Genomic DNA, 12,334 nt, shown 5'->3' on the forward strand with positions numbered 1-12,334 from the left:
ACATTCTTTCAATGAGGCAATGTGAATTGTTAACATAATTTTATAAGTAATAAGTTGACAAATATTAAATAAAGATAAGAGTTAGAATCATAAAATCTGATTCAAGAAGTTGATTACTTGGTATACACCATTTTAATATGCTTGTTGTAATGTTTGAAACTAAAATTTAAAAAGAAAGAAAAAAAAATTTATAACTCACTTTGTTCAACACTTTTCACTATTAATTCTTATTTTTAACAAAGTATACAACATGTTAAAATGGGTAAAATAATATATATTTTTTAATCATAATTAATCAATTTTTTCTAAAAAAATTTAACACATAATGTATTCTTGATAATAATTTGGGGCCCCAAAATTTGGAGGCCCAAGGCATAAGCCTTATTTTACAAAGGCAAGAGCCAGCCCTGAGCTACCCCATTCCCATATCTCATAAATTAAATACATATACATTTAGGATGATATTTTTTGATTAAATACTGAAATAGAAAATAAGTGGGAAATCTATTTATTTTTCTAAAACACATACTGAACACATCCTACTAAAAAATAACATATCTAGTGAAATCCTACTAAGTGGGGGTATGGATAGAATAACGTGTACGCAACTTATCACTACTTCGAAAAAAGCTCAAGTCCATCAAACCCAGTAAAACATCCTTCTCCGTGAGAGGTTATTTTAACCCGTTTGACCATAAGATATGAAATCATGAGGATGAAGTTGAAGTTTTATTTGGACATGGAATTACGATTTTTTATGTTGTATATTTTCTCATAAACATTAAAACCCTATAAGTTATAAAACTATTAAAATTGTCCCAATTCTTTATACAATCTAACCAAATAAACAAAAATATGTAAATTCGCATAATACACTTTCACAAAACTTTTTTTTTTGAAAAATACAACATTTATTGATTAAACTTAATTCAATAAAAAAATCAAAGTTGGTAAATAAATTTGAATTGATAAATGGTAAAGTAGGAATTGATTTGAATTTTGAAGTAATAATAAATTTTATGTTGGTGAGAATAATTATTAAATGAGATATAAATAGTTTAAAAAATAATGATATGAATTATAAATTTTATTTACATATAAAAATAATAATTAATAGATATAAATGTGAGTTTTTTTTTCTTTTCAAAATTCCAAATCATCATTTGAAATTCCATAATAAAATGTCCATTTCAATTTTCAATAAAAAAGAAAAGTAGTTTGACTTTGTTTATTAGTGTGTGTCGGTTTGCTAGATTAGTTAATGAGAGAAAATTCCTTTTTCTTCCTTAATATTATTTTTAGATTTCTTGAAAAAATAGAAAATGAAAAATATAGAAAAAGGAACATCAAAATCCATCCATAAAACCTGTGGCTTTCAATCCTCTGTTGGTTTTTCGCGTCCCTTTTTTCATTTCACATAAAAAAATAAATATATCATTTGTAAATTGTAAGTTCCATTTTTTGGTTCTAAAAATATTTCTCTCACTAGCCCAAAAACATTTTATCTAAAAACCCTAATCTCCATTCAAATTTTTTTCATTTCATTTTCTTCAAACTACCTGCATTTGCTTTGCATTCGACGCCAAAAATGTATGTTGATGCATCGTTTTTGTTATCTTTTCTTTGTGCTCATGGAAAATGTTGTATTTTTCTTCATCTGCATGTTCGGAATTTGGAAATTCTATGAATTTGGATATCAGTTTTGTATTGGGAATTAAGCCGATTTTTTTAATCGTTGTATGTTATTTGCTGGTTAGGGTTTATAAGAGTTGGCATTTGGTTTGTTTATGTTTTTTTGTACCTTTATTTGGAAAATTTTAGATGTGTGTTGTTGAGTTTTTTGTTTGTGTAGCAATGACTGAAATTTATTGAATGACAGGACAATGATGAGCAATGAAGAAGAGAAAAGGTGTCCTCTTTGTGCTGAAGAAATGGACTGGACCGATCAGCAATTTAAGCCTTGCAAATGCGGTTATCAGGTTTTATTTATTTTTCTGAAATATTCATTTTATAAGTTCCTGCCATTTTCAGTCTAATTGAAAATGAAAGAATAAAGAGTTGTGCTGGGGTCTTTTTATTTTAGCATATGTGTTTCCACGTTTTGGTAGATAGTGGATTGAACACAACTTCAAATTAACCTAGAGATCAGCTGAATTTTAATATTGGGCCTATTCAAGTTATAACCCTCGTGTCTAGTGTCCGGGCCTTGGACTTATTCTATGGGGTATCTTCTACCTTCCACCAGCACAATTACATGTTAATTCTGTCCACAAAGCTTGAACAAATGAGAAGAAATCACCAATTTTTTAATTTTAGTTCTGGTCTTATTTTTTCTTTTTTTAATTCAAACTCTTTATGTATTATGACAGTCTGCAATGTTTTGGTTTATGAAAAATTTTGTGGACATGTTTTGACTGCTTTGGAAATTTGATGTTTGTTGCATGTTAGTAGAACTGTATCCTTTTTTTTTTCCGATGATCAATGAATAGAATGGTATCTTAAACAATTATTGATCATGGTTGGTTCTTGTCATAGTAACTTTTTAGTTGTAGTTACTTTTTTTAGATTGTAGAAGATTAAAATAAATGCTTTATGAGCTTGTTTTGATTAAATGATTAACTAATAGATGGGATGGGGATACAGATAAATGTCAAGGAAAGTAGATTTCATCTTTTTCTAGCAAATACTGCACCCCAACAGTCGTCCTTTCTTTCAAAGTTTAAGCATTATAAATGTCATCCGACAACGGCCATGTACTTTCCTGTTAAAAACAAAGCCATGTACTTCCCATCCACATAACAACATCTTGGATGAGTCCGAGCAAAATAGCTTTCCGATTAGTTCTTGTGCTTCTAATACAACTTATCTGAATGGGTGAATACCCAGACTAGTGTTTTAAAAGCAAAAACGCCAAAAAATAAAAAGGGTCCATGGGCTTAAAATGAAAATGAGACATAAAGCGTGCTTTTTTTGAAGTGAAGTGCACGGAAATTTAGAACTTAAAAGTACCAAATACATATGAATTTCGTTCTGCTAATACTACAATAATTAAATTACAATTAACGTAACTAATTCAGCATCTAATTTATAGTATGCTAACATTAGTCGAACTCCTCAAAGTTGATATTCAAAGAACCGGCTGCTTCTCATTTGGATAAGTGTGCGCCTGATGTTTGAAGCGCACGGCTTCACCCCTACCTTTGTATTGCTTCCTCTCTTTAAGCGACGAAACAATGTCTTTAACAAATTCAAACTATTGCTTTAAATACTTTCATAATGGGCTACTTGCGAATTGATATGGATGGGTCAATGGACATTTATCAGAGTGGCTTTTGTGCCAGTTTGTAAAATGTCATTCTCCATGTACTCATGTTATCCTGGTCCACATAAGGATGGTCCTACTTACTCTGTGAGTTCTCCTTATTGTCATAAACTATAATCCTGAACTCACAAAATTGCCAGTTTTGGAAGATCTCTATTAGCGGGTAAATCAATGGTAGGTCTACTCTATAACTGAGTAGTGGATTGGAAGTTGAATTATGTGAGATCTATCTTAGTCGGCACTAGTGTGGTGGGTATCTTTTTGTGCATAGAGTCCTCTCAAATGTTGATCGAGTAAAGACTTATATTTGAAGGAGACATTTGAGCGTATAATTATGATGGGAATGAAGTTATTCTGTGCTGGGGAGTGCAGATGATGCTTTCATACTTCAATTTGATCCAGTCCAAAAGTTTTAGCTATGTAAGTGAAATTACATTTTGATTATATGCTAACTAGCATAGTTCATTGTGAATAGGCTGTACTTAGTTTGTGTGTTCTTCAGGCCTCCTAGTTGATTGCCATTTTTCCAAATAGTTCTGGAGATGTCATCTTTGTTATTCAGAGAAATTTAGGAACTTAATGAGACAACCTCTTCAACTTCTTTCTTGATACTGTTATTGTTTCACTGCTTTCAGTAAAGGAACATCAAATTTAAGATGTATCAAGATTGTCAATTAATTCTTCTTTTGTGGGTTTCTAACTTTTGTTCACTATAGGTGTGTGTTTGGTGTTGGCATCACATAATGGACATAGCAGAGAAAGATGTGTCAGAGGGACGATGTCCTGCATGTCGAACTAAATATGAAAAGGATAAAGTTGTGGCAATGCAAGCAAATTTTGAAAGGTAATTTCTTTGATTGACTTTTTTACTTCTCAAGGTGTTGGAGACAGAATGTAATTGACAATTAGTTAAAACAGGGCAGGGAACACAAATGTGAACCGGAAAAGTAAACCACCAAAGGCAAAGACAAAAGCTAATGAAGTCAGGAAGGATCTTACAAATGTTCGGGTCATTCAACGTAAAATGGCATATGTGACTGGGCTGCCTCTTGGAATTGCGGATGAAGATGTATGGAGCTTTTATCTTGTTATCCATTTGCTACTTTTAAATGTCACTTCATTGAATTCTTCTTTACCATTAGCTTGAAGAAGGCTTCTATATCTTAAATTTTCTTGTATTAAGAAAAAGTCTTATATTTCTTGGGCAGCTGTTACAACGGAACGAATATTTTGGGCAATATGGGAAAATTTCTAAAGTTTCTCTATCTAGGACTGCCGGTGGTTCAATCCAGCTATTTACCAATGATACTTTTAGTGTGTAAGTTTGACATACGTCTATCATCTTGGTTTTGTGTTGTTATAACTGATGGGTTTTCTTGTGTTTGTTTATTCCTTTTGGACGATGCAACTTCCCCAGTTGTCTCAAGTGATGAAATTTCATTTGCTTTCTGTCATCTGTCTTAATATTTTTCATTTTTCATTTTGCTTTGTTTCTTTCCTGGTGCAAATCTTATTGCTGCAATTAGGATTTTAAAGGTTAACCTTACTTGACAGTTAACTGGCTCGAGTCTCTAGGTCCTTTTGAGAATTTTTGTTTCTTGTGTTAGTTTGATGTGATTACATTATTCTTTTAAAATCTTGAGTCCAAGTTCCAACACAGTTCTAGAGTGTGAAACCTTGCAATTGCAGGGACTTGAATTTTTTGACCCAACTTCTTTGCATTTTATCTCTGGCTTAAATGGTAGATTGCAATATGGAAATTTCAAAACAGCTATGATATAAGTTGAATATATTGACTATTTGGCATACACACTCCTTTTATGGAAAACCTGTTTCTGAAATTGAAAACCATTTTATTATAATTTCAGTGGTGATGACACATTACAACAGTGATGTTCTGGTTGATTTCCACTGGAAACACTGACTATTTAGGCTGTATTGTGCAAATCTCTAGTTTTTACCTATGAAGGCATCTAAATGAGTGGCTTTGCTCTATTACCTTAGATGAAAAAAGTGATTTTGCAGAATCATGCAGTTTGAATTTTGTTCTAGTAGGGAGTCTAAAATGTTTTACATGATAGATTGTAAGAGCTGTCAATACTTATCAAAAAAAATTGATCATAAGAGTTGTCAATAAAATATATTGCAGTGAAAACTGTATTTTGTGGACAATGGAAGGTTTGATTAGATGTATGCTTGTAGTTTGTCCAGTATTTATGGAAGTCAAAAGGGTTGAGCTGTAGGTTCTATTAGATGATGATAACCTGATAAAATCCATGTTGTCTGGACTTGTCTATTTCTAGGGTGTGCGTGACGCCGCAACCTGTGTTAAAATTATTGTTTGGTTGTTTTTTTTCCCTTTCTGATAATTGTTGTTTGCCTCTATAATTGTTTTTTTTTCTTCTGTTCTTTTCTTCCTTGCAGATATATTACATATTCTAAAGAGGAAGAGGCCATACAGTGTATTCAATCTGTACATGGTTTTGTCCTGGAAGGAATGTATTTGAGGTAAGGACTTACCCGTCATAAATTTTTTGTCAAATTTATTTTTTAGTGACAAAGCGAGAATTGCAATTTAGAGAACCTCTAATTTGTCTTATCAAAGGTAATTATTTATTATTGGAAATAGCTCAAATAGAGCGAAGTTGATACAAAGGATTCATATCACTCTAGCAGGTTTCGGGTTAAGGCTAGTTGATTGATTGATTTTAATTTATTGACAATGTGAAATGGCCCTTGCAGAGCATCGTTTGGGACTGCAAAATATTGTCATGCTTGGTTGAGAAACACGGTACAGTACATGGTGCTTCTTAACCTCATTTATTTCTGTTATGCCCTTTGCCGAAGAATGTGAAAGCGACCAACGCAATAGAAATGTTGACACGGTGCTTCTTTTTTCCAGCCTTGCAATAATCTTTCCTGTCTATATTTGCATAGCCTTGGTGCCGATGAAGATAGTTTTGGTAAAGATGTGGTAGCTGCAATTCATACAAGGTATTGGTCATGCAAACATTTATTTTGCTGCCCTCCAAATTTAGACATGCTTTCTTGGTTGCATTTCTGCTTCTGATTGAAGTGCTTCTATGATCCTCAAATTAAAGTTGACTGAGAGCGGTATATTACTGGATCCCTGTGATAAACTTTAAATTCCTACATTCTTTTTGCAAGTATGTTCTTCATGTGGGGTGAACAACACAACACATAAAAGAAACATTGCATCTCAGATTGTCTGAGTGAAATTGATCTGTCCAAATCCAATCCTGCAAAATTTACATTATTATGTTTTCTAGCTGCTGATTTCGACAAGATAGATACTTCTGGTTTATCCAAATAGATATTATATTGTACAACTACATGTGAAAGATTATTCAAAGTAGGCATTTGGACATAAATTGAGCGATATTTGAAAAAAATAGTATTTGAAGTTAGTTGAAAAAGGGTATTTGAAAGTTGAAGTTGTGTTTGGACATGTATTTCACTTGAAAAAATGTTATAAGCTTTGTGTTTTTTTTTTGTACTTGAAAAACTGGTTCATTGAAAACTTTTTTTCTTCAAGTTTGGAGTTAAAAAAATGACATTGTATAAACAAACAGGTTTTTATTTTTTTTCTTTTCACAAAAAGCAATACAAAGTCTGACCAAATGGCCCATCCCTGAGATGCGAGCATCCATTTCATCCGCCCTGCATCATTATAGTGAGTGACATCCTCATCGATCGTCCCATTTCCGACCCAATATACTCGAAAATTCCTCTCTTTTAGATGGCTTGTGTATCAAGCCTCACTTCCACGTCAGCATCATGCGTTATGTCACTGAACTTGCACTCCAAGTATCTATCTTGGTCCTGCTCAACCTGAACCCCTTAGATTCCAGGGTCTGTCTCCGAACCTCTAGCTTAGCATTAACTCCGCCACGAGCCTCGTCGAACAGAAATGTCATCCACAAATAACATACACCATGGCACTTTACCTTGGATTTGCCTCAATTCATCCACCAGGGCTCTAAAACTGACTCCCCATTGCATTTTTGGGTTCATCCATGGAAGAATTTTACTACTTTGGAACAATAGTGAGGTCATAGTATGTATTGATCTCATTTTTCAGAATATATTGCTGTCTCGTCTAGAAAGTTACAAACTACTTTGGAACAATAGTGAGCTCACAGTATGTATTGATCTCATTTTTCAGAATATATTGCTGTCTTGTCTTAGAAAGTTACAAAGTCTCTTGCTAAATGGATGTTGTAGTAATTGGAGATCTGATCTTGCATAAATCTCTGATTGAATGTTTTTACATCATTCTTAATTGGACCCTCAGAGGTTCTGGAAGTTGAATCATATTGTTTTTTTGGGCTTTTACTTGCATAGATGAAGGATTGATTGTATACCATCTTAATTGGGTGATTAATTTCCCCATGGTTGTAACTAACTGGTGGTTTTTCACTTTGGCGGTTATACAGGAGCAGAGTTCAACAAATTGTTGGTGCCTCTAGTAGTGCAATGAAGCGCTCAGGAAATATCTTGCCACCTCCAATTAATGAATTATCCTGTACTAGCTTTACTTCTACGGAGAGTTCTACCATTCAAAGTGCAGTAAGTGTGAAAATTTTGGAATTTAATTATGCTTGTTGGTTGTAAATTCCTTTATCAAAGCATCTAAGGCAATCAGTTGCTCTAGTTTTCAGTGAAGTATGCTATATTTTTTCTCTATTACAACAGCAACAAGAAGAACAACAATACCCAGTGTGGTCCCACATATTTTTTCTCTATTAAATTCTGATATTATGGAAGCTACAATTTCTTGATATCTGGTTGCTTGAACTGCAAACAATCTCACCAGATGTTTTTTTTGTGCGATTTTAGGGTGCAGCCAGTGATATAGTGAATCACAATAGCTATATGGCTCGTGTCATAACTTGTAGTGATAAGGATGAAGATGCTGGTGACCCCAACAGAATGTCAGCTTCTGTAGATGTTGGACTGTGTAATAGGTCTGGTGCAGAGAAAGATAGAAATTGCAGTGAGGACAGTAGAACTTTGGATTTGTGTTCTAATCTATCTCCCGTAACAATTAACAAAGATAATCTTGCTCAAGAGCCATATTCTGATACATTGCTTTTTGAAGTTCCATCTTCTAATGACCTTGTCAATCATCTGCCAAGGGATCAAAATTCAATAGAAATTTCAGATGAACCATTCAGGGAAGACTCTATATCTATTGACGGTCAACGATCGAAGGATTCAAATAGTATTAGCCAAAGGGCATTCCTTGTGTCCTCTCATTCTGCTAAATGCACAGGGGATTCTGGTGGTCATTCGCTAATGCATAGGAAGACATGTAGTCTGAGTAATAATGGCACAGAGCATAGATCTTTACATAATGAAGTGGAAGAAGCTTCTCCACCACTTTCATGTGTAAATTCGACAATAATTGATGGATTACATGATTTGAAATTTCAAAGTTCTGTCAAATCTGATACAATTTATAGAGGTTCTAACTCATTCTCCAATGAAGAAATAGTAGAGCACCTGCGAAGGACTAGAAATAATTGTTTGAATAATTATGATGAAAGTTCCGCATTCAGTCCTGCGAAGAACAGTATGAATTCGAACATTTTAGCTATGAACTTTGGTTCACGTGACGATTCCTTGACCTTGCATCACAGTTTAACTGGCTTGTGCAATGAACCTAATGGGCAGCATGATACCTGGAAATTCTTACACAGTGGTCAAGGATTCTCATTTATGAAGCAAGATGGATCTGCAAGTCAAAGGGCTGATTTGAATTCTTCTTCTAGCAATATCAGTCTGATATCTAAACAGGCATCTGTCCTTCATGACTTCAGAGAAAAGAAAGAGCAGCATATGCTTGATTCTCAGTATCAGAGTAAGTGTTTAAAATAAATTTCCTTTATTTGATTAAAGTAGTTGATCTTTGCTGCCTCAGTTTTTCATTCATGGACCTGTCTTCCTTTTGGTTTCAAGTGGCTATGTCCTACATTGTTTACTTCTGTACCAATTAGACAAGATTTTTACGGGGATGGGAATGGGGCTGCAATAGCGTGGACTTGCCAGCTGGGATGGGGAGTGACTTGAAGGGCTGGTCCAGGTTGAATAACTTCTTTTCCTGCAGTTGTAGAGAGGGGTGGAGAACAGGTTTGGGTATACAAAATTGTAAGGCCCTGAAGGAAATATTTGGATGTAAAAATTGAACCAGGACTCAGTTATTACGACTATTCTCAGGCCGTGCCTTCTCAAGTGCTTCCTCATTTGCCACTGTTGCTTGCTAAAACTCCATCTACCCTTGTTTCAAGCATACTATACACTACTCTAGACCATAAAGTTCTGTTCTTCCTGCCATGTCTAGATTGAGCCAAAAGGATCCAAGCTCAACTCAAGGAAACAGAGTTTTAAGTATTCAATACAATTAGCAAGAGGCAAAGGGGGCCGGGGGGGGGGGGGGGAAAGGGGCATTTAGGGGAAGGAAAGGGCGGGGGGGGGGGGGGGAAAGGGGCATTTAGGGGAAGGAAAGGGCGGGGGGGGGGGGGGGGAAAGGGGCATTTAGGGGAAGGAAAGGGCGGGGGGGGGGGGGGGCAAGGTGTCTTGTAGGGAATGCAAGAGGTGTGGTGGGGGGACTGAGATTTTTTGTCAGTACAAATTGAACAGGGAGAAGTGGCAGTTTGGGGGGGGGGGGGGGGCAAGGTGTCTTGTAGGGAATGCAAGAGGTGTGGTGGGGGACTGAGATTTTTTGTCAGTACAAATTGAACAGGGAGAAGTGGCAGTTTGGGGGGGGGGGGGGGCAAGGTGTCTTGTAGGGAATGCAAGAGGTGTGGTGGGGGACTGAGATTTTTTTTCAGTACAAATTGAACAGGGAGAAGTGGCAGTTTGGGGGGGGGGGGGGGAAAGGGGCATTTAGGGGAAGGAAAGGGCGGGGGGGGGGGGGGGAAAGGGGCATTTAGGGGAAGGAAAGGGCGGGGGGGGGGGGGGGCAAGGTGTCTTGTAGGGAATGCAAGAGGTGTGGTGGGGGGACTGAGATTTTTTGTCAGTACAAATTGAACAGGGAGAAGTGGCAGGTTGGGGGGGGGGGGGGGGAAAGGGGCATTTAGGGGAAGGAAAGGGCGGGGGGGGGGGGGGGGCAAGGTGTCTTGTAGGGAATGCAAGAGGTGTGGTGGGGGACTGAGATTTTTTGTCAGTACAAATTGAACAGGGAGAAGTGGCAGTTTGGGGAGGGGGTGGGGGTGGGATTGGTAGAAGCAAATGCGTTGGCCTATCCCAATTGCCATGCATGGTTACATTTTTCTAAACCAGGGTTAAACTAGTTTTTTCTAACCTTACTGCTGCATATGTGTTATTCTTCTGGCACTCAAAATTTAATTTGCTTTGGCATGTTTCTGACAAGCATTTTACCCAATGTTTGATTGTCACTTTTTTTCATTCAACAAGTTAAAACTCTTGACAGCACTACAAGGAATGTAAAAAACAATACATTGTTTTTCTGGTTCTACTTGGTATTAGATCTCAAGGTAGGGGTCAGTACAGCAAATTGTACTCCAAGTAGGAATCACATATTACTTAATTGTGCATGTGCATTTTATGACTTCTGTGATGGAACTTAGCAACATGTTGTACCATGGTATTGCTGAGCATCTTAACAAGGAAGCATTACAACATTGTTTTTCTGGTTCTGCTTGGTATTAGATCTCAAGGTAGGGGTCAGTACAGCAAATTGTACTACAAGTAGGAATCACATATTACTTAATTGTGCATGTGCATTTCATGACTTCTGTGATGGAACTTAGCAACATGTTGTACCATGGTGTTGCTGAGCATCTTAACAAGGAAGCATTACATCATTGATAAGTTTTGCACGCAACTAATTTTTTCAAATTGAATTTGCTGAACTGCCTTAACAGTCTCAAGACCAAAAGGTATGGCACCACCTGGTTTCTCAATATCCTCTAGGGAGCTGCCTCCTGGTTTTCCGTTGTCTGATGAAATTGGTGGATTCCCCCGTACTCTCTCTGGTAACTCACCTGTCCTGGCATTGTGTATTTTAATGCCAAGCTTTCTTCTGTTTTAAATAAAATTGATAGTATACTTCTGTTGCTTCTATCTATGCAGGAAGTCAATTAGTAAATAGTTCATCAAGTTTGATTCACCACCCCTCATCAATGAGAAGCTTTAGCAGTGCAGGTGACACTGATTTTATTGACCCTGCCATATTAAGCTCTGGTAAAGGCAAAACAACAAATGGTTTCAGTATCTCAGGTCTGGAAATTGGGTCACAGAGTAGAGCTTTGGAAGATGAGGCAAGACTCTGGCTTCTGATGCAACGAAAACATGCTGATCGAGATGGGAAATTCTCTCATGTTCTTGCTTCACAAACTCCGTCTGCATATCAGGACCAGAGGTTTAATGATGCAGATGAGCATACTAATGCGAAGAACTTATATGGCTTTTCACCAAGGTTGGTGGATCAAAGCCAAAACTTTGACCAATCTTTGTACACACATTTCCCCCCACAGAAGTTTGGTAATGGCCCCATTTCCAACGGCTATCAGCATGACATGTTGGGAAATTTCCAATGTAGAAATGAGGTGGATGGTATGGCAGAACTTCAGAGAAATGAGAGATTAGGTTTCAACAAATACTATAATGGGTATGGAAATCAAACATTCCAGGGGTCAGGGTCAGGCGATGTATTTGCCAGGGTGTTTGGGATGTAAATTATCTTTTCTCTGAAAAATGAAACTATCCTAGTTACTTAATTGCTATGTAGTGTGGGGAAATTATAAATATGTTACTACTTAGTACTACCTTGTTATTGGGTTCTATTTGGGGATGGGTGGGTGGTGGTGGAGGTATGGTGCTTATATATATTGTGTGTCAAGGGCTCCTTACTCCCTCCCCTTCTTCAAACTCTGGGTCATACTTTAAGGTTAAGTTCATAAATCGCTCTCATAGCAGATGGTCTTGGTATTTTGTCTCCATAAGAAAAGTTTTTTAGAAAAATAA

The 12,334-nt window shown here is 36.4% G+C and overlaps 1 protein-coding gene across 3 annotated transcripts; it reads left to right on the plus strand.

The window, feature by feature from the left end:
* Positions 1-1,326: 1,326 nt before the first annotated feature.
* LOC102579257 (uncharacterized) lies at positions 1,327-12,129 on the plus strand. 3 transcript variants are annotated; one of them, XM_006340479.2, is made up of 13 exons: positions 1,327-1,590; positions 1,880-1,979; positions 4,039-4,166; positions 4,241-4,391; positions 4,531-4,640; positions 5,747-5,830; positions 6,065-6,125; positions 6,225-6,316; positions 7,780-7,912; positions 8,183-9,206; positions 11,233-11,343; positions 11,441-11,512; positions 11,588-12,129. In XM_006340479.2, coding segments are annotated over exons 1-13 (2,526 nt in total). In that variant the 5' UTR covers positions 1,327-1,588; the 3' UTR covers positions 12,046-12,129. The 3 variants fall into 3 exon arrangements, with proteins under 3 accessions (XP_006340541.1, XP_015159474.1, XP_015159475.1); XM_015303988.1 differs by having other exon boundaries at positions 1,328-1,590; positions 11,441-12,129; XM_015303989.1 differs by having other exon boundaries at positions 1,328-1,590; positions 6,065-6,113; positions 11,441-12,129.
* The last annotated feature ends 205 nt before the right edge of the window (positions 12,130-12,334 follow it).

This window comes from Solanum tuberosum, unplaced genomic scaffold (genome assembly GCF_000226075.1).
Source record: "Solanum tuberosum cultivar DM 1-3 516 R44 unplaced genomic scaffold, SolTub_3.0 scf00019, whole genome shotgun sequence".
In the NCBI taxonomy this organism is placed as follows: Eukaryota; Viridiplantae; Streptophyta; class Magnoliopsida; order Solanales; family Solanaceae; genus Solanum; species Solanum tuberosum.

Bases quoted from the DNA above. Each gene is read 5' to 3' on its own strand.
- LOC102579257 (XM_015303988.1), top strand. The intron at 9,207-11,232 runs GTAAGTGTTTAA...CTGCCTTAACAG, and splicing joins GCTTGATTCTCAGTATCAGA to TCTCAAGACCAAAAGGTATG. The intron at 11,344-11,440 runs GTAACTCACCTG...CTATCTATGCAG, and splicing joins ATTCCCCCGTACTCTCTCTG to GAAGTCAATTAGTAAATAGT.